The sequence below is a fragment of the Camellia sinensis genome, chromosome 9 (genome assembly GCF_055761805.1).
Source record: "Camellia sinensis isolate YWXY chromosome 9, ASM5576180v1, whole genome shotgun sequence".
NCBI classification, from domain to species: Eukaryota; Viridiplantae; Streptophyta; class Magnoliopsida; order Ericales; family Theaceae; genus Camellia; species Camellia sinensis.
The window spans coordinates 126,303,918-126,326,315 of NC_138969.1; the positions used below are offsets into that span (position 1 = coordinate 126,303,918).

General features: G+C 34.6%; 1 protein-coding gene across 10 annotated transcripts; it reads left to right on the top strand.

The window, feature by feature from the left end:
* Positions 1-1,490: 1,490 nt before the first annotated feature.
* Positions 1,491-12,557, top strand: LOC114286890 (uncharacterized protein At2g34160-like). 10 transcript variants are annotated; one of them, XM_082887603.1, is made up of 8 exons: positions 1,491-1,615; positions 2,585-2,722; positions 6,603-6,751; positions 8,243-8,495; positions 8,576-8,698; positions 8,774-9,299; positions 11,854-11,916; positions 12,218-12,557. In XM_082887603.1, the coding sequence occupies exons 6-8, from the start codon at positions 9,234-9,236 to the stop codon at positions 12,329-12,331; spliced, it is 243 nt and encodes an 80-aa protein (XP_082743729.1). In that variant the 5' UTR covers positions 1,491-1,615; positions 2,585-2,722; positions 6,603-6,751; positions 8,243-8,495; positions 8,576-8,698; positions 8,774-9,233; the 3' UTR covers positions 12,332-12,557. The 10 variants fall into 10 exon arrangements, with proteins under 10 accessions (XP_082743729.1, XP_082743734.1, XP_082743730.1 ...); XM_082887608.1 differs by lacking the exon at positions 11,854-11,916 and having other exon boundaries at positions 8,774-8,812; positions 9,171-9,299; XM_082887604.1 differs by lacking the exon at positions 1,491-1,615 and having other exon boundaries at positions 2,429-2,722; positions 8,774-8,930; positions 9,171-9,299.
* The last annotated feature ends 9,841 nt before the right edge of the window (positions 12,558-22,398 follow it).

Below are 22,398 nucleotides of genomic sequence, written 5' to 3' on the forward strand. Positions count from 1 at the left end.
GGGAATGAAATGTTTCAAAATCTACAGATGTGGTTCGGATGGTGGATTAACTATCTTGCACCTGCATGAACCCGGATCGCCTATAGATGACATTAAAAAAAAAAAAAAAAATTGCTAACAAGTAACAACACAGAGTGGAAATAACAAAATATATATTTTGTGAAAATGATAGACAATACTTCAAAAATATACATGCCTGGTGCCATGGATTATTATAGACAAATAAACATATTTTTCAAATTGCTAGTTATTAGAGATTGTAAAAGTTATGAATTATAATTCAAAAAAAAAATGTTCAAAATTTGTAAAGTCCAAACTACCAAACCGATCGCATTGAACAGCCAACTCGTACGGTCCGCTCAATCTGCATCCACCAAAATGATGGACGAATGTCGATTGATTTTTTTTAATACTCCTAATTTTGGGAGGATGGAGGATGGGATGCCATCTGACCTAACCCAATCTACGATCACCTCTAGAGGGGTTAGACCCAAATTACCGCACACACGGTATGCCACCCCATCTTGCACTAAGTCAGGCACAGGTATTGGGTTGGTCTGTATTATATTTTTTGGACAAAATTCGTTTGATTTTTTTCAAAATTTTTTGTATGAATTTCAAATTCAAATGCAAATTCATTGTGCCAAAATTTGAATTCGAATTTCAAAATTTCATTCCAGTTGCCTCCTTTCTGACTCGTTGCGTTTTTTGATGGTGTCTTTCTGCGCAACTCCAAATAGCCATCAACGCACCTCCAAACAAACACCTTACAGACTAGAAATAGTATCCTCATTCTAACAATCAATTCCACTCTAGTTTCGGATCTCCTCTTTCTTTGTTCTTCGCTCTCTTCTGCTTCTGCATTTTCTACATTATAGAGAGTTAAGAATTTTCACACATACACATAGATAGAGAGAGAGAGAGAGAGAGAGAGAGAGAGAGAGAGAGAGAGATTGTGTTACACTATGGTTGGTTCGCCATGTTTTAAGTTATAGTGCTAGAACTTTAAGTGTAGTCATTGCATCTTGAGAAGAAAACGTCGGTCAAACTCTAAGCACCAGAGCAAGCACTACAACAAAACTGATTTTTTACGGCATCACATCAACGGCATACAATAAATGCACGTTGTAAATACTTTTCCAACTACGACGTGTCTATTGCGTAGGCCGTGAATGATAATAACGATGATTTTTTTACGGCTTGCAATACACGCCGTAAATAATAAAACTTTCTACGACGTGCATATAGTGTGCCGTTAATACATCAATTATACACGACGCACATACGATAGTCGTGAAAAGTGAATACTTTTCACGGCGCACACAACGCCTGCCGTTAAAAAGTATTGCCTTTTTACGACGCACATAATGCCTGCCGTCAGAAGTATTGTAATTTTTATGACAGACAATGTATGTCATAAATTGTATGATCAAAAACAAAGAAGCGCCAACAAAAAAAAAAAAAACAAAAAAAAAAAAAAATAAGGAAAAGAAAATATACATCAACTGTTTGGGCTTCTAATATATTCTAATCATTAGACACTGGTTCGAAGGGTATCCATCGCCGGTACAACTCCACTTAACAGTGTCGGGCACAGGGAGGGAGATAAGGAACGGTACACACTTAGGCCCCGTTTGTTTCCAGAGATAGAATGGAGGAGATTGATAGTGAGGGGATTAATAGTGAGGGGATTGTTAGTGAGGGTCGTTTGTTTTCAGAGATAGAATGGAGGGGATTGATAGTGAGGGGATTAATAGTGAGGGAATTGTTAGTGAGAGGATTGATAGTGAGGGGATTGATAGTGAGGGGATTAATAGTGAGGAATTGTTAAATTATTTTTATATAAAATAATAAAACAAATAAAAAAATTAAACATTAATATTTTAAAAAAAATTCCCAATATATAAAAAATAAAAAAAATTTCTAATCCCCTCACTATTTTTCTAATACCATCTCTACCTCCTCACTATGAATCCCTTCCTCAAGGGTATTAGTAATACCAAGGTATTAGTAGTACCCTCCCAATCTCTCAAAACAAATAAGGTATTAGTTAGTCCCAAGGTATTAGTAGTCCCAAGACTATCTCTCAAAATAAACACCCCATATATTAGTCCAAGGTCATGTTTGATTCAAAAGACTAATAGTGAAGTATTAATAATCCTATTAAATTAGTGTAGGATTCACTATCCAATTGGATTAATATCCATTGGATTAATAATCCAACCCCTACCCCATTACTAATAATCCTACAAATTTGTTGGATTAATTATCCATTGGATTAATAATCCTAAACCAAAATATTAAAACAAACATAAGATAATTGAGCCCACAGATTAATAATCCTAATCCCATACTCTAATCCACCCAATCAAACATGGCCCAAAAGTATTAATAATCCTAATTCCCTTAGCTATAACCCAAACAAACGGGGCCTCATACTCTTCTACTCTCTTCTCTCTCTCTCTCTCTCTCTCTCTCAAATTTGCCCTAAACACATCTCATTTGGGGCATTTCTCTCTCTCTCTCTCTTTCAGATTTTCCCTAAACACATCTCATTTGGGGCATCTCTCTTTCTCTCTCTCAGATTTGCAAATGAGATTGAGCTGGGCCAAGTCGAGTTGCAGAGTTACTCTGATGAGTCGTCGCTCGGGTGGGAGACCGAGTCGAAGCATGGCGAGGTCGAGAGGAAGAAAGGAACTCCATGGAGAGAAGAAGAACACAGGTACATTTTCTGGGTTGTTTAGATTCTTTTCTTGGCTACCAAACAAAGTGTTTTCTTGGGGGCCAAATAGAGCATCTAGTTATGTACATGAGTTTCTTGATTGAAATGTTTTTTTTCCCTTTTTTGATTTTGTGTTTTATTAAGAAAGGCAATCAATTCTCAATTCTTTCGAGCATATATTATTTTCAGGTGCTTGTCTTCTTTAAATTCTCCTTATATACAATACCAAACACTCTTGCTCTCTTTCCTTCACTACCTCTGGAAGTGTCTTTGTCACTACCCTAGTCTCTCTCTCTCTCAGCCTAAGCAGTATTTAGTTCCGCACATGCCCTATAAGCATCAAAAGCTGATTGATTGTTAGGTGTTTGATTAAATTCCCCTTAGAAATCTTGTCTTTTTTAAAGTTTTTTTTTTTATTTTATTCTATTTTTATTTTTTTATTATTGGAGCAATAGATTGCGTTTTGAACGTTATGAACTATTTTGAGAAATTGGTGACCAAAGTCGTGGTATCGTTTTCTCTTTGTCGGCTATTTAAGCTAATTTTCCAATTCTTCAATGGAAATTTGATTTCTGTAACTATTTGAAATTTTGTGCAATACTTATTTCATCCTGAAATCCTGAAGATTACTGTGGCGCATTTGATTTTTCCATCAAATAACATGACACTTTTTTGTTTTGCTTTGGGTATTATTCTTTCTGTATGCACTATATAGCGTACTTTTTTAATGGTTATGTACATCTGGAATGAACAGTTGATTCAACATGGATTCACTCTCATTTTTAGGCTTGTTTTTAGGGCGGTTGGACTCTTTTTGGAGTAATTACTGGAGGCTTTTCCCAATATAAGCCTTTTTTACATTGTATTTCCAAAACTAGGCCAACTTCTGAGGAATTCCAAAACTAAGCTAAAGCGCCATTACTATTCACGCTTTTACTGTTAGGAGCGCAAAAGTAGATGAACAACAAAATCGCTATTACAAATAGCGACTTTGATTAAGAAGTCGCTGTTACGAATAGCGCTTCTAGGGTTAATTTTTTTCCCAAGGAAAACAGCGCTTTTTACACAAAATTTTTTTACGAAAAAAACGCTATTGCTAATAGCGCTTTCACTGTACATATATATATTTTTTTTTTTTTTTAGAAAACGTTATTTCAAATAACGTTTTTACTGTTGAGACATTCACCAAAACCAACCCACCTCTGACACACGCACACACCCACCCACACCCAACCCACACTAAGCATTGCTTTTAATATAATTTTTATATATAATAATAAATTATATAATTTTTATAATTTTCGTAAATATAAATCATTTTTAGGTTATGGATGGTTTGATTTATAACACGTATGTAAGGGTAAAAAATTTTGTAATCAAAAATAATTTTTGCAATTTTTATAATCAAAAATAATTTATAAATTACCAAAAATAATTTATAATACGTATGTATTATAAAAAATTTTATAATAATTTATAATACGTATGTATTATTTAAATCTTTACATTTTTTATTTAAAATTTTTTACAGTAAATCCATCTTCACATTTTATAATACGTATGTATTATTCAAAAATAATTTATAAAAATTTATAATTAATACGTATGTAAATAATTTAATACGTATCTTCACATTTACATTTACAGTAAACCCATCTTCACATTTACATACGTATGGTTTGAGGGTAAAATTTTTGATAAATGATAAATCAAACCATCCATAACCTAAAATAATTATTATATATTTATTAATAATTTATTTAAGGAAAATTTACCCATAAGTCCTAGTTTTTGAAACGTTGAACCATTTAGTCCTAAAAGTTATCTTATGCTCCATTTAGTCCCATTTTTACATCAACATGATGTGAATGATGTAAATGATCTGATGTTTCATTCTATAATTTCAAAATTTATTGAAATCTGATGAACATTAGATGTTTTTCATCCTATATTTTCAAACATTATTGAAATTTGATGAACATTAGATGTTTGAAATCCAATGTTTGTAACATGACTCTGATGTTATTAACATTGTATCTGATGTTATTAACATTGTAATGGGACCTTTCAGTCTATAAGAAAACTTTTAGGACTAAACAGTGCATAAATTATTAATTTGGGATTTATTGGTGCATCCCCCATTTATTTAAAGTAAATAATTTATATATATAATACATACGTATCAAAAATAATTTATTTAAAGTAAATATATAAAAATTATATATATAATACATACGTATTATAAATTATTATAAAATTTTTTATAATACATACGTATTATAAATTATTTTTGATTATAAAAATTGCATACGCTATTTGATTATAAATTATATATAATACATACGCTATTTGATTATTTTTTATTATAAATTTTTTTAAATACATACGTATTATAATTTTTATATATTTACTTTAAATAAATTATTTTTGATACGTATGTATTATATATATACTTTAAATAAATTATTAATAAATATATAATAATTATTTTATAAAATAAATTATTAATAAAAATTATTGATTGTAAAATAAATTGATTACTTTATAAAAATTATGGATGGTTTGATTTATCATTTATCAAAAATTTTACCCTTAAACCATACTTATGTGAATGTGAAGATGCGTTTACTGTAAATGTAAATGTGAAGATACGTATTAAATTATTTACATACGTATTAATTTATAAATTACCAAATTTTTTACCCTTACATACGTGTTATAAATCAAACCATCCATAACCTAAAAATGATTTATATTTACGAAAATTATAAAAATTATATAATTTATTAATATATATAAAAATTATATTAAAAGCAATGCTTAGTGTGGGTTGGGTGTGTGTGGGTGTGTGCGTGTGTCAGAGGTGGGTTGGTTTTGGTGAATGTCTCAACAGTAAAAACGTTATTTGAAATAACGTTTTCTAAAAAAAAAAAATAAAAATTATATGTACAGTGAAAGCGCTATTAACAATAGCGTTTTTTTCGCAAAAAAATTGTGTAAAAAGCGCTGTTCGTAACAACGTTTTCCTTGGGAAAAAAATTAACCGTAGAAGCGCTATTCGTAATAGCGACTTCTTAATCAAAGTCGCTATTTGTAATAGCGATTTTGCTGTTCATCTACTTTTGCGCTCCTAACAGTAAAAGCGCGAATAGTAATGGCGCTTTAGCTTAGTTTTGGAATTCCGTCAGAAGTTGGCCTAGTTTTAGAAATACAATATAAAAAAGGCTTATATTGGGAAAAGCCTCTAATTACTGAACCATAAATCTGGTTTTCATTAATAAAATAAAATAAAGTCGATGATAATGCTTACGAAATTCGTTATTTTTAAAAAAAGTGATTCTGGTGATGAGTTTCTTCAAGGTTGTGGTTCTTTCTAGCATAAAAGTGGAGAATAGGTCCGCATGATTAATACATTATATTCTATAAATGTACACTAATTTAGAAGAATAAAAGTGCCGAGTTGTCCTTGCACGGTTGCCCACTGGTTATGAAATAGTTAAGTCCACCACTGCTCCTTCCAACTTATGTTTGAGCATGGATCTTAAAGTTACTAACACAATACGCCGGAAAAAGTGACTTATAATATTTTCTCATAGTATTTGAGCCGTTTGTTTTGTTTTTTTTCTTAAAATTGCTTTCTTGTGAGAAAATGGAAGTGGGATCTGTTGAGGGTAGTTTCCTGTTTAATTATCACATGCCACACTACAAGACTCTGTTTGGTCTGTGCATGTCTGATGTGGATCACCAATGATTTCCAGCAAGACCAATGAGACAATGATTGCTCATATTGGTATATGGATGCATTACTCTCTCTCTCTCTCTCTCTCTCTCTCTCTTTCTTTTTTTTATATCCTGACTGAGCTTTTTCTTTCTTGCTCAGGATCCACATAACAAGAACGTGGTCAATTGTGATAAAAAGTTGAGGAGTATTTTGTTGGGTAAACCTCAAGTTGAGCTTGCTGAACTTCCTACACTAATCAAGTTGCATTTCCCAAAAGAGGCAAAAGGATTTTAACTATTTGAATTAAGGTGCTTATCTTCTTTAAATTCTCCTTATATACATTACCAAACACTCTTGCTGCTTCACGTTGTGATAAATTAATTGGGGAGATATTTTTATGTTCCATTTTGTTACTGGCTAAATGGATTCAGCTTTTGATTTCCATTATATCATTTTTTAGCCAGTTTCTTATTTGAGTTTTTTATTTGGACTTACTGCTTTTCCTTATAATATCTCAACTCTGCACCCATATACCATGGCTGATAAGTACTTAAATATTTTAGAGTTGACCTTATTCTTGGCTGATTTTGTGGAATTACCTTCATAGCATCTGAACTGCCAATTGTTCCAAATGCACACATATCTCTCAACAACAGTAGGAACTGAACCCAGGTACACCTGTTGTGCTCTCATATTATTCTTATTTCAGGCCTCCTTAACCACAATGCTGGGATGGCATTGCACATCTGAAGTAAGTTTGAAGATACAAAAGTTGGTTTTGTTAACTGCAACTGTATTTGCATAATTGTGAGAAGTATAAAATTTTGGGAACAAAATCTTAATTTATGAATCTAGACTAATTAATTCATATAAATACTGAAAACAGCATTGATGATTACATTTGTTACAGTATACATCAGGAAATTATAGGAATACACCTAGGAAAGTCTGGATGGTGTAATTAGCAACGACAATACCATTTGTTTTCTCTGAAGGATGGAAGGAATCCCAGAATACATATTTATTGGCATCTGTACATGTGAAAGGGTTGAATTTGTTTCCAAGATGTCAGATGGGTTTTGGCCCTTTTGGGGATTGAGGATATAGTCCTAAATTGACATGGAATGTAGTAGTAAAAAAAAAAAAAGTTATGAATTTATTTAGTTTGAATGAGTGAATAACCTTTGAGAGAACAGAATAAGAAAAATAAATGATTTGACCTGATTTAGACATAAGACATTTTGTATTCAATTATGGGTTGAGCATTTGTTAATATCATTATTTCTGCTTTTGACGTCATGCTATAATGTGGGTGAGATTGATGGGTATATGTTTTTTTATTTTTCATTCATGGGGAGATTCTAAATTGGATTCTTTCTACCTATTTTTATTCCTCCTCCTGTTAAGCTGCTCTACAATTTACTGGATTAGAGGGTTTTCGTATATAAAAGTCAACTTTAATTTTATTTTTCATGTTCACTAATTTGTAATGTAGGTTTCTATGTATGCATACTGCTTGTGATGGAGTCATTTTGTTTTGCATTCTTGTTTTCAAAATAGTTTATAAAACATTGTATAAGAATTGAAATCAAAAGAAGTATTAGGATATCTTTCCTGTTGTATGAATTAGATGTTGAAACCACAACAATGGATGTATCATTGTATTGGGATGTTCAGGAGTTAACTGAGCATGAAATTTGACGTATTGCAAAATATTGAAGCATAACCTAATTACAGCAAAATCTAAGCTGTCTTTTTTGGAGGTGCTTTATGCTTACTTTGATTTGTGTTAATGGAAGGGGATCTGAAAAGGTGTATTGCCCAACAAATTGGTTTGGAGCCTAATCAACAAAGATTGTTGTTTAGAGGAAATGAGAAAGAGGATTGAGAGCATTTGCACATGGCAGGTGTGAAGGACAATGCAAAGGTGTTACTCATTCAAGAACCAACAAGAAAAAGAGGAAGCATGAAGAGGCTAAGAGCATTGAAATGTCAAGTGCCTGTCCAACCGTTGCTAAAGTCAAACTAGAGGTTGATAAGCTTGCAGAAGAGGTAGATCCTTTATATTATTTTTGTCGGTATTACCCGTGTACCCGGGGGACTCATTCTGCTCTTTTATTTATTTATAATAGGTGGCTAATCTGAAAGGCACAAGCAAAGAAAGAAAGGTCGAGGAGGTGAAGAGTGATATGTTGTCGAGAGCCTGTGCAGCTATTGCTAAAGTCAGGGCAGAGGTTGATAAGCTTGTAGAACAGGTGAGCCCTTTTTATTCACTATCACTATATTAGTCTGGTTCCTATTAGACTCATTTGGGCAGTTTTCTTTTGTAGATGGCTACTCTGGAAGCAATTATGAATGGTGGGACCAAGGTTTGAGAGAAAGATTTTCTTCTCTTCTCTTTGATTTCTATGTTTTGTTCATGCAGCGTCAATAAGTTGGTTTTCTCTTCCTCTCTTCCTCTCTCGTTCTCTTCTCTTCTTCTCAAAGGTATGATTTTTCTTCACTATTTTAGAGGAGTTTTTATTTGTCATTAAAATTTTTTCTTCGTATAAAAACTAATTTGGAATTTGTGATGAAAAACTCTGTTGGCCCTGTTCTTTTAGATTAGATACAATGAAACTCCAAAAAATCTGTTTGTTTTGTAAGATTAGAACAGTCTCTACAAATAGTAAGTTTATTCATATGCTTCTAGCGGTCTCAGAATTAATTTGTGTTTTCATTTTTCAGGTCAGAAATTGATTGGAGAGATGCAATTAAATGAAAAGGGAAGTAACTTGACTACAAAAGGAGATGAGGCTGACACTATTGACTACAAAAGGGGCAGAATTTAAAGCTATGCAAGCTGAAGCTAAAACTGTATGATTGCCATTTCTCTATCAATTTTTTATTGAATTCTTTGGGTGTGTTTGGTAATGTTTACGTTTTCAGTTTATATTTACAAAAATTTTATAAACTGATTTTTGTTTATTTTTTGTTTATTTTTAGAAAAACATAAACTACAAACGCGTTTGGTAATTGACAAAATGTTTAAAAAAATTTTAAAATATAAAAAAGAGTGAGAAATGGCAAGTGTCGGCGGAAGACGTTGGTGGAAAGTGATGACGGTGGGTGGTGGGTAGCTAGTGGCGGTGGGTGGTGGTGGTGGTGGTGGTGGTGGGTGGGTGGGTGACGGTGGCGGGTGGTAGCGAGTGGGTGGTGGTGGTGGCGGCGGGAGGTTGGTGGTGGTGGCAGGTGGGTGGCGGATGGCGGGTGGTAGGGGGTGGTAGCAGGTGGGTGGCGGTGGTGGGTGGGTGGGTGACGGTGGCGGGTGGTGGGTGGTAGCGAGTGGGTGGTGGTGACGGGTGGTTGGTGGTGGTGGCAAGTGGGTGGTGGTGGCAAGTGGGTGGCGGGTGGGTGGTGGTGGCGGGTAGGTGGCGGGTGGTGGTGGTAGGTGGGTGGGTGGGTGACGGTGGCGGGTAGGTGGCGGGTGGTGGGTGGTAGCGAGTGGGTGGTGGTGGTGGTAGTGGCGGGTGGGGGTGGTGGGTGAGTGGGTGACGGTGGCGGGTGGTGGGTGGTGGGTGGTAGCGAATAGGTGGTGGTGGTGGTGGGTAGTGGTGGCAGGTGGGTGACGGATGGCGGGTGCGTGGTGGGTGGGTGGGTGGGTGACGGTGGCAGGTTGTAACAAGTGGGTGGTTGTGGCGGTGGTGGTGGCAGGTGGTGGTGGCGGGTGGCGGGGGGTGGTGGTGGTGGTGGTGGGTGGTGGTGGTAGTGGGTGGGTAGGTGACGGTGGCGGGTGGTAGGTGGTAGCCAGTGGGTGGTGGTGGTGGTGGTGGTGGTGGTGGCGACGGCGGCAAGGGGTAGGTGGTGGTGGCGAGTGGGTGGCAGATGGGTGGTGCCTGGTGGTGGCGGGTGGTGGGTGGTGGTGCCGGAAGACGGTGGCGGAAAATGGTGGCGGGTGGTGGCTAGTTTTGGGTGATAAAAAAAAAAAACTCAAAACTCAAAACGGAAACACATTTTTTGTGTTTTCATTTTTTGGCCAAATTTATAAATTGAGACCATTGATTTATAAATCAAAAATTTTACCAAACAAGTTTTTATTTGAGTTTTTAAAATTTTTGTAAATATAAACAGAAAACTGAAAACGTAAGTGTTACCAAACGGCACCTTTGCATTTCGGTAATTCATAGTGCCTCGTGAGAAATAAAATGAAAAGGGAAGTAACTTGTTCTGCCTTAGTTTCATGTAATTGTGAAACTGATAAGTTGACTCCTTTACATTGGTTCTATTGGGTCTAAATTTAATCCACGCACCATACCAGCTTGGGTTACTAAGGGATATTCAGAGGAGAGGAGATTGATGAATCAATCCCATTTGGAAATCCTCAAAAGCATAGACATTTCAAAGAGAGTAGTAGCCAGAATGGTTGGTTGCACCTCTGTAGCTCACCAAATTAGGCTTTCCAACAACTCAAACATTACCCAATTGACTAAAAATTGGCTCAGAGGAAGCAAACTTAGCTATCACTCTTAGGAGCTCTAGAGTCCACAAGGCAAAGGTATTTTTGATGAGTTAAAAAAATGATCTTTTTCTATTTTTTTGGTTCTTCTCAATATATGGAAATTTGTTTTTTGAACCACATGCAAATTAAAGGTTGGGAACCACGGATGTGAGTAAAATTATTTTGATACGTAAAATTATTTTAATTTTCTTGTTCTTCTTTAATGGAAATTCAACCTCTTACATAGAATATTTGTGGGTATTATATGATTAAGGACTGAATATTTATTTGGACTGTTTTCTGCCCTGATATTCTGCACACATGGGTGTGTTCTTGTTGTCATTTCTCAATTTAGTAAATTTACTTAATTTGCACTGAAGTTCTAATATAAATTCCTTGTATGCTAGCTTATGTCTTCTCTTTTATACAATGACTGTTTATTTGTGTTTGTGTGTGGAATCAAAAGAAAAACATTCCAAGTATTTGTTATTTGAAATAGTCACCCTTCTCTAGACATTGTTTTATTTTTCACATGTTTGATAGTGACAATGTAAAGAATTTAGATGAAGGTGCATAGTTGTGGATGTTTTTGGGGATAAAACAAAGATTTTGGGTCAAGATTTTTAAGCATTTTGAAACAAACTAGTGCTGGTCATAGTTATATAAATGTAATTTTGGTGAATATAAATGAAACAAAATATTTTTGTTAATTCTTTGTGATCAAATAGTTAACTTGTAGATTATAATCCTTGTAATTTTCCTTTGGTTTTGTTGCTGAAATACTGAAAAACAATGGATTAGCTGTTCAAAAGAGTAAGATTCTTGATTTTGTTGTTTATCATGAAAGAAAATATGTTTCTTCATATTTCATCTCGTAAGCAAAATGTCGAACTCTTGATTTCCGTCAAATTAAATGGTTACCATTTTGCAAAGATTATGACTTCAGCTGTCGATATGAAGGATGAGTCAAGAGGGCGACCTATCCAGAAAGCTAAAGTAAGTTTGGAATTAAATGGAGTTTTATGATTTTGGTCATATGTACATGATTTACACTAAAAAAAATAAATAAAAATGGAGCCCCTCTTGTATTTCTTGCATGTGATGGATTTTTCATCCTTTTTATTAGTCTTATGCATCTAGTTTCTCTGGACTTTTTTTTTTTTTTGGCTTGTTTGTAGATAGGATTCAGTATGGATTTTTAACTTCTTTATGGTTCACTTGTAAAATCATAAAAATTAAGCTATTGTTATAATCTAGCCTTGACTTGTTGATAATATCTGTGTCTTTTGGTTCACAGATTGAGATATTGCTGGGGAAGACTGAGAAACTTGATGAATTGATGGCAGCTACTACTGCAGAAAGAGAACTTAGAGAATGTGAAGAGCAGAGTGTTGAAGTGGTACTATTTTAATTTCTGGGTTGTTAGTCTTAATGTAGTACGAGTGAATGCAATTTTAACCAGTTTCTTTAATTATAGTAGTTTTAGTACGAGTGAAAGTTAGATATGTATAATTTTGGATGGTTTAAACTTTTTGTACAGTTTAGAATTTAAGAATATGGTTTTTGAATATTTGGAATGTATAGACAATTGTTGAATGTTTATAACTTATGGATATAGTTTTTTTTTATGTTTTAAACAATATTTTGGTGGTTGATTGATGTTTTGTGATGTTTGATTGTAATATTTGTTAGATTGTATAAAATTGGTCAAATAGAACCTGTTGAATTTTTTTTTTTTTTTTTAAAAAAAAAAAAAAAAAAACTACGGGTTCGTTTGGTTTGAATTTCGGAAAAATTTTTGGAAAATTTTCTCTACAAATAAGTTTTTAAAAGTAATGAAACCAAACAAATTTTCCCAAAAAAATTTCTCAAAACTTGTAAACCAAACAAGTTTTCCAAACAAATTTCTCTCTCACACACATAAAATCAATCACTTTTTTCAAAATTCTCTCTCAAAATAATTTTCCAAAACATCTTTTGAAAAAAATCAAACCAAACAACTTTTCGTACTTTTTATCTCTAAAACACATCTCTCAAACACAAATCAAACATACCCTACATATTCTATGGCAGGCATAATAAGTCGTTGTATTACATATTTTACGATGCGCAATCAACGTCGTTATTTATCTTACTAATTAACGGTGTGCAAAAGTAGTCGTAGAAAAAGTAACAACGCACAAAATTTGCTGTTAAATAATTTTTAACGGCGTACAAAGCATGTCGTTGAAAGTGAATGACTTTCCATAATTGGTCATAATATGAGTCGCGCTGCACGTCGTAGGAGAGTTTTTACGGCGTGCATTGCGCGCCGTAAAAACCCTTTTTTGTTGTAGTGAAGGGCAAAATCTACTTTAAGAAGATTATGGTCCCGTTTGGTAGAGCTGTGGAAAAGTGATTATAGATTATAACTTATAACTGTGAAGATAAGCTATTAACCTGTTTAGTGCAGCTGTGAGATTATGGATTTAAGTAGCAGAGTAGTGTTTTGTTGATAAGCTGTAAAATAACTTTTTGCTTTGTAATTGTCCTTTTTGCCCTTATATGATATAAAAATGATTATTTTGTCATTTTTTTCAGTTTTAATTTTTTAAAAAAATATTTCATTAATAAAAGTTAATATAATTAGTATTACAAAAATTATTATTTTTATTAATAGTATCAATTAGTATAAAATTATTTCATTGTTTCATTATAAATGAATTAGTGTCAATTAGCATCAATTAATACTAAAATTATTAATTAGTATCAATTAATATAAAATTTATTTCATTAATGGCTAAATTTATTTCATTTAATAAAAGGTTATTTCAATTTTTTCATTAATATCAATTAGCAACAAATATTTTTTTTTATTACAATACCAAAGAATTTTACATTTTAATAGAAGTTATTTAATTGAAATAAATTTATATCATTATTAATTGAAATAAATTGTGCAATTTATTTCTTTATTTAAATTGTGCAATTGTACAATTTATATCAATATTAATCGTGAATAAATTGTGCAATTTATTTAATGGATATATATTGCAGAATTTATTTCAATTTATATCAATATTAATTGAAATAATTTTTTTTTTAAAATTAAATGGAAGTTAATTGAAATATATTGTTTTTTTTTTTTTTCATTACAATTATGCAAAACCCTAGCCACCACCGGTGGTCTACAACAAACCCTAGTTGGTAGCCCCCTTCTTTTTCTTCTCTTCCTCATCCCACCGGTAGAAGCCCTATGCAAAACCCTAGCCACAATTGCGAAGAGAGAGATAGAGAGAGAGAGAGCTCAAGCTTGTTCTCTGCCGTGATGGAGAAGAAAGAGAGAGAGCTTATCAGATCATCATGCCGTCGATCGTCATCATCATCGTCACCATTTTAAATCGTGATGTGGTTTCATATCGAGAGGGGGACAGAGAGAGAGAGAGAGAGAGAAAGAGCTCGTCAAATCACCACTGGAAATCGACATCATCATCGTCACCATTTTCAAATAATGATGTGGCTTCAGATCGAGAGAGAGAGAAAGAGAGAACGAGAAATCGCCTTTCACGCCACCGGAAGCCACCGAAAATCACCTTTCACCCCACCGGAAGCCACCAGAAATCGCCTCTTACACCACCGGAAGCCATCGAAAATCGCTTCTCAAGCACCGGAAATCGCCTCTCTCTCTCTCTCTCTCTCTCAAGAAATGAATAGTGTTTGTTGTGGATTTATATATTGGTCTTTTTGGTAATATTTGAAGTATATAAGGGGCATTTAAGTCATTACGCCCCCTCAAAACTCAGCTGTCCGCTTAAGCTATTTCAAAAAACACGTCCCAGCCAGCTTAGAAATTTAAGATCACTTAACATAAGCTATAATCCATCTCTGAAAAGCTATAACAAACACTCCAAAATCACTTATTTTAAGTTATAAGTGGATTTAAGCTGAAAATAAGCTCTACCAAATAGGCACTATGTCCAATACAAGCCTAATTTAATTTTATTGCATAAGCATCGTAAGGTTTTAATTTCAGATTTTTGTTCATAATTTTTTTTTTATAAATCTTTTTATTTATTTTATTCAATTAATCGCACAAAGATTTTCACATAGGGTCATTGGTTTCTAACCAAATGTATGGCTCTATATGTGTGGAAAGTACATGTGTTTGGTGGAGCTAGAACTTGAGCTACTCTCTTAATCAAGGTATCCTCTCTTGTGCCAATCTAGTTCGAATAAGTTTGAGTTCGCTATGATGGAGTTTGTTTACACTTTCATTTTTTTTATTTATTTATTGATGTAATCCTTTGATCTCTATTATGCAATGATCTGGTTTCAATCATACAATAAATAACAAGGAGAAGAATAATCACACACACAAACACAAGATATATATGGTTCGGTGAGATGCCTACGTCCATGGCGGAGAAACGATCAAAATTCACTATATGCAATAAGGATTACAAATTACTCTATAGCTCTCTCTGTTTTTCTCTAACCCTAAAACGTAGAAACTGATACAATTTACAGTGTAAAAACTAATGGGCCAAAACTAACATTACAAGTCCATAAATATCAATTTCTGTCGTAGGGGGCCTTTCTAGAATAATCAATAATGAAACTGACAAAGCAGTGTGCTCCACTAAGAGAAGAAATCGTCACTGACCCCCAAACATCTGAGTAGACATAGTCAAGAACACCCTTACTAGTATGAGCACCTATCATGAAACTGACTCTGTGTTGTTTCCCATACACACAATATTTGCAGAACTCCAAATTGCACGTTTTCACACCCTTTAACAAATTCTTCTTATGAAGCTCTAACATACCACGCTCACCTATATAACCAAGCCGTATGTGCCAAAGCTTTGTGTCATCCGTGCTTGATTCTATTGGTGTGGAGATTGCAACTCCACCTACAATTGTGTTCCCAAACAATCTGTATAGATTCCCAACTCTTGTCCCTTTATTATCAACAAAGCACCTTTGTTGATTTTCATTATTCCACCTTTTGCCACATATCCACAACCTATACTATCCAGTGCACCCAAAGAGAATAGATTCTTCTTGATTTCTAAAACAAGTCTAACATCGCTCAAAACCCAAACAACTTCATCAAACATCTTCCCTTCACAGTACTTGTTCCAATGGCTTTGCATACTGCATCATTACCCATTAGAACAGTACCTCCTTTGCAAGGTTTATATGTATCAAACCAATGCAGACACATATAGTAAGAGCAATCGGAATCTAAAATCCATGATTCTGCTAAAAAATTCATACCTGAAGAAATTGAAAGTAAATTCATACCCAAATTTTATTTCTATTCTGTTACAATAGCTAATTTTGCAGGTTTCTTCTAACTTTAACTTTCTTCTAAATGTTGCTTCAAATCAGAACATTGATTTTTGTAATGTCCAGGTTTGTGACAATGGTAGCACTCCACGTCTTTCTCGCACTTGGCCTAGATTGCAATCTCTTTCCATTGGAACTTCTTCCCTTTGATTTGCTTCTGCCCCTTTATGTCTCTGACTTGGCAACAAGTCCATCTACAATGGGTTCATCATCCTTTTTCATCCTTAAATGTGAAAGGAGAGCACTGGTCACTTCCTCGAGTTACAATGTTTCCTTCCCTTACGTGGACTCGCCTTTTTTTCGCGCCCCGCCTTTCGGAAAGGGTTTGAAAAGAAGGCCTCACAGTTTAGACTCTTGCAGTTCTAAATCTAGTCTCACAAGTGCAATGTGAAATTGATAAACACCAAAGAGTCCAAATCCAGCAAACCTTTTTAGAAAATTGATTTCAAATCAAATAATGTCAAAATTGGACTGCTTTGCTAGATATAGAGTCGCCACCTAAATATTTTATTTTGAGAAAATTTAGGAAACCCTGACTCGTGTCTAAGGCCACATGTCCGTTATCACCAAAGTTGCCTCAGCTTGGGAACTTAGGTACAAGAGAGGAGGGTCCTGAAATGAGCAACATCGCTTGCCCGATCAAAGATCGGCCTTTACTAAACATGATATGATGTTTTATAAACATTATGTGTTCCTGTTCTGGTTATTAGCTAACTTTACTATATGACGCACACAAGCAAGTATAGACTAGTTGCAAGACTTAGAACAATTCAACTCATATTTGTTTGCGAAAATGGTTTGATGCTGCTACCTCAAGTGGGCTTAAAAATGTGGATTTGCCACCAAACATAGTGGGCTTAAAACACTGATTTGCCACAACAAAGTGGGCTTAAAACGGAATTTTACCACAACAAAGTGGGCTTGAAACAAAATTTGTTGAATCATTCCAATTCAAACAACAAGCCTTCATCTACAGGCATTCATGCCGTTTAGCAAGTAAGAACATAGCCTCATGGCAAGCATGCGAAACATGGCAATATGGCAATCACACTTATGCAAGTATGCTAATGCGCAAAAACTTACCGAGTACTCTAAGCTAAAACAAAAACTAGTTAGAAAGATGCATGATCCTAACTATACAAGATGCCTAATGCAACACATGCAATATGCAATTAATAGGCTCAACTACTAATATAGCATATGAATCGATATGAACAACATGCGATAAACACATATTCAAATAAGATATTGAAATTACGATGCAGTTTGAATGATGCGCGGAGCCTCGGTGCATACAAGACAAATGAATGGATGCAAACATGTGATATGCTAATTAAGACATGTCCTTAATCTAACCATCGAAAGTGATTAAATAAAAGGGAGAAAGACATGGGGTTGGAAGACATACACACACGCACGCATACTTATTACAACATTATGCCCTCGCGAAGGAGGGTCCGAATGAATAAAACTAAGCAACTAGCTATGCTAATTAAGCTAACTAATACAACACTTGAAATGAATTAACTAACTATTCTAAGCTAATTAATTATTACAAACTGGAATCGAATAACTAGTTACACTAACTAATTAATTACAACACTTGAATTAACTATTCGAAGCTAACTAAAGCAATTAAATAATTAACTATTTAAGCTAATTAAATATTAAAACACAACTAATTAGCTACAACTAATTGAATTATTACAACACAATTCATTATACTAATGAAACAATTAAATGACAACACATTTGATGTGAGCACCAAGGAAGATGGATAGAGGCTGCATGCGCATCGCCCGAAAGCTGCTCTGTCTGCCCTAGACTGCATGTGTTTCACCTTCAGCCACTGCCTTTGTTTCTGCAAAATTGCACTACTAGCCAAACACCAAGGGCCGGCCGTGCATTACTGATGGCTGGCCGGGCCTACAGAGGGCCAGCTGTGCATTGATTTAGTGCAAACTCTATTTTTGTGCTTTGAGGTGAAATCAGTGCAGAAAGAGCATTTCCAAGCTCTGTTTGTCCCTTATTTCCTCTCTTTCATGGGAAAGCCTCAAGAGAAGAATGGAATCATTCCTAAAGACATCAATGAGCAATTGATTTGCTTGATGCTTTAGGACATGATCTTGGACAAAATCAATAAATGTAATGCAAATGGACCATCCCTCACTTTTTGTCAAGGAATGAACTCAAAAAAGGGAAGTTGAGACGCTTCAAAAACATCAAAAGCACCATCAATTGATGCTTGATGACCCTTGACACAAGGAACTTAGCATAACGTCCAGCCAAGTTCATGCTTTTTAAGCCATTTTCTTTAAGTGTTTTGAACCAAATTTTAAACCAATTTTATTTGGCCTTGTTATTCATTAGTCCATTTGTCCAGATGTGATGTTAGGAGTCCTCTAAACAAGAAATAATGTCAAGCGAAAGGTCTCTCTAAAACATGAGAGAAAGGCTACACCGTTGACAATGAATCTCCTAAGAGATTAAGCCATTAAGTGTTGACCATTCTTACATGTCTCGAGCAACTTTGATCGGTTGAAATCATTCTCAAATGAAAATGATAAATAGTTGATTGATTATTTAGAGTGAGACTCTCACCATGGAAATAAAGCAAAGGAAAGCTTAGAACAATACAATATAAGCCATGCATGCAATTTACGAGATAACACATGAACTAACCAAAGCATGGAACAATTTTAACGGCCATGGAAACCTAAAACAGCTCCTAAAAGGGTAAAAATAGTACTGAAATTACACTACAAAAACAAAAAAAAAAGCAAGCAAAATAGGAGAGAATTAAAGCTAGTAAGCAAGCCTAAGGAGGGGTGGCTAATCCCTTCACTTTTTGGACCTCAAAACCATATATTTTAGCCTTTCAAAACTCTAAAAATCAGTATGAATACCAAGGGAAGAGGGTGAAAAGGAGAGAGTTTAGTTTATGAAATAAAGGTACCCTTTTGGTAACCCTTCCAACTCAATTCCAACACCTCAAATGAGCTCAAAAACAATCAAAACAGCAAGAATGATGATGTAACGAAGAAAAATGTAAGAAAGAAAAGAGAAAGCAAGCTTATACCTTTCGAGAAGCTAGCTTGCTTTTAGAGTTTCAAACTCAAATTCAATGCACTCTCAAGTTTGAATTACACTTCCTCAATATCAACCAAGGCCTTAGGATGATCAAACAAGGCTGCGTATGGTGTGTAGTGATGGTGTAAGCAAACTAGGTTAGCTCAAAGGATGCCTTGCAATGGAAGAAGGAGGAGTCAAGGTTTGTCAAGCGTGTATATCTCTCTTCTAGATATTTGTTCAACCCTCAAAACAATCCTAGAGCCTCGGTTTTATAGAATTTAAGCTGAAAAGGTGACAAATATCTTCAAAAATGGGCAGCCAGCGGCCTTCCGTCCAGAACAGTGTTTATCGCCATTGAAGGCTGACTGACCATTCATAGCCATGGCCGACCATCACCAATGCACGGCTGGGCTATGATGGCCTTCCTTGTTTTTTGGCTCAAACTCAACTCATGGAGGGAAAAGGTCCAAAAATAAAGCTCACAGGTTCAAACAAAGTAAATGTTGAAGATTTGAGGTTATTTCGGGAGTTTGATTGATTCCAAATCGCTGCGAATTCACAATTCAACTTTCATCATTGAGTGCACCGAACCGAGCGTCCGAGTCTTGTGAGCAATCAAAAGTGGGGTGTCTACACCTTACATCAACATTGCAACTAGATGATCAAACGAAGAGGGAAATGATGCTAATAGGAGTATTGATTTGTCTTCTTCATCAACCTTTACCCCAAAACCCAACAACAGTGTATTTAACATATTAAATACATTGAGATATTCCAGCACGTCTATATTATATTTCATCTTTAAGTCGTAAAATTTTTTTTTCACATATAATTTATTAGTTAGATTTTTCCATATATACAAACCTTCTAACTTCTTCCAGATTGCTTCAGCAGTCTCCTCATCAAGCATGTTGTGAATGGCTTCGTTAGATAGGTTTAGATAGATTGCACTGGCCAACTTTGAATCAAGTTCCCCCCACACATCGTCTTCCATCTTCTCTGGCTTATTCACTTCCCCAAGCAATGCTTTGGTGATCCCTTGCTGGATGAGAAGATCCTTCACCCATCTCTGCCAAAGAGAGAAGTTATTCTTGTCATTGAACTTTTCAACTTCATACTTTGAGCTCGCCATTGTTAATAATCAAAAGATTGAAACCCTAACTTGGCTCTGATACCACTTGTTATGCAATGATCTGGTTTTAATCACACAATAAATAACAAGGAGAATAACAATCATACACACAAACACAAGATAAACGTGGTTTGGCGAGATGCCTATATCTACGGCAGAAAAATAATCAAAATCCACTGTATGTAATAAGGATTACAAATCACTTCGCAATTCTCTTTGTTTTTCTCTAACCTTAAGATGTATAAACTGATACAATTTATAGAGTAAAAACTAATGGGCTGAAACTAACATTATAGGTCTGTAAATATCAATTTTGGCGCAATCCTGACCTATCAAGATTGCAACGCACCTTCGGTGCATCACGGGGGTTCACCCCTCGATTAGGGGGTATTACAAATACAAGACACCTCACAACAATCTCATTTATAAAAGATGGAAAATTTAGGTAGAATCCCTTCACTAGAATCTTGTTTGGTGAAAAGGACAGCCCAATTTAATTTGCTTATGTAGCTCGACTTTTCGTGCTCTCTTTCGGAAGTCGAATAGCCCTATAGTATCGTACTTCCGCGGTTCTAAATCTGATTCCACAAGTGTAATGTGAAATAGATAAACACCAAAGAGTCTAAATCCAACAAATCTTTTGAAAAATTGATTTTGAATCAAATTGCCAAAAAATGGACTGCTTTGCCAGATACAGAGTCGCAACCTAAATATTTTTGAAAAAAATTTAGGAAACCCATGACTCATGCCAAAGGCCACGTGTCCGTCATCACCAAGATTGTCTTGGCTCAGGAACTTAGGTATGAGCGGAGAAAGTCATAAATTGAGCACTCCCACTCGCCCGATCAAAGATCGGCCTTTACTAATCATGATGTGATTCTTATTTACATTATATGCTCTTGTTCCGATTATTAGGCTAGCATTACCATGGGATGCGCACACACACAAATATAGACTAATTTGCAAGAATTGGAACACTTGATCTCATGTTTTGTTTTGAAAATTGTTTCAAATATGTACCACCTGAAAAGTGATCGCATATGAACATTACTCAAATTATTCCAATTCAAGCAACTAGCCTTCATCCACAGGCACTCAAACAGTTTTAGCAATTAAGCAATTAGCCTCATGGAAAGCATGCTAGACATGACAATAATCACACTCATGCAATTATGCTAAAGCAAATAAAGGCTCATCTAGTACTCCAAGCCAAAAAAGATAGAAAAGTTAGGAAAAATGCGTGATCCTAACTATGCAATATGACTAATGCAACCCATGCGATATACAATTACTAGACTCGGTTACTAATATAACATATGAAACAATTTGGTAGCATGCGGTCTAAGAACATATTCAAAGAATCTTTTAAACTACCAATGCAAGTTAGAATGATGAACCGAGCCTCAGTGCATGCAAGACAAGTGGATGCAAACATGAAGCATGCTAATCAAAATATGATACCCTAAACCAACCATCATAAACTAATAAATAAAAGGGAGAAAGACGTGGGGTTCAAAGACATACACACACTACTACAAAAACAGATAAAGATCACGCTTTTTTTGTGTGATCTATGTTATTTAATCACACTTTTTAAGTTTTTGTCAAAGTGTAATCTTTGGGAGTGTGATTAAAAAGGGTCATTTTTAATCACACTTTTTAAGTGTGATTAATAACATTTAAGATCACACTTTTTGAGTGTGATTAATAACATTTATATCACATCTTTTAAGTGTGATTAAAAACTAATAAAATCTGTGATAATAAACATTTAGATCATATCTTTTAAGTGTGATTAAAAATTAATAAAACCTGTAATAATAATCACTTAGATCACATCTTTTAAGTGTGATTAATTCCTAATAAAACCTGTGATTAATAATGAGATAAAGATCACACCTTATATGTATTTCTCATCATAGTTAATGCGTGTGATAAAAAAA

Bases quoted from the DNA above. Each gene is read 5' to 3' on its own strand.
- LOC114286890 (XM_082887603.1), top strand. From the start codon at position 9,234: ATGAGGCTGACACTATTGACTACAAAAGGGGCAGAATTTAAAGCTATG. The intron at 9,300-11,853 runs GTATGATTGCCA...CATTTTGCAAAG, and splicing joins TGCAAGCTGAAGCTAAAACT to ATTATGACTTCAGCTGTCGA. The intron at 11,917-12,217 runs GTAAGTTTGGAA...TTTGGTTCACAG, and splicing joins GACCTATCCAGAAAGCTAAA to ATTGAGATATTGCTGGGGAA.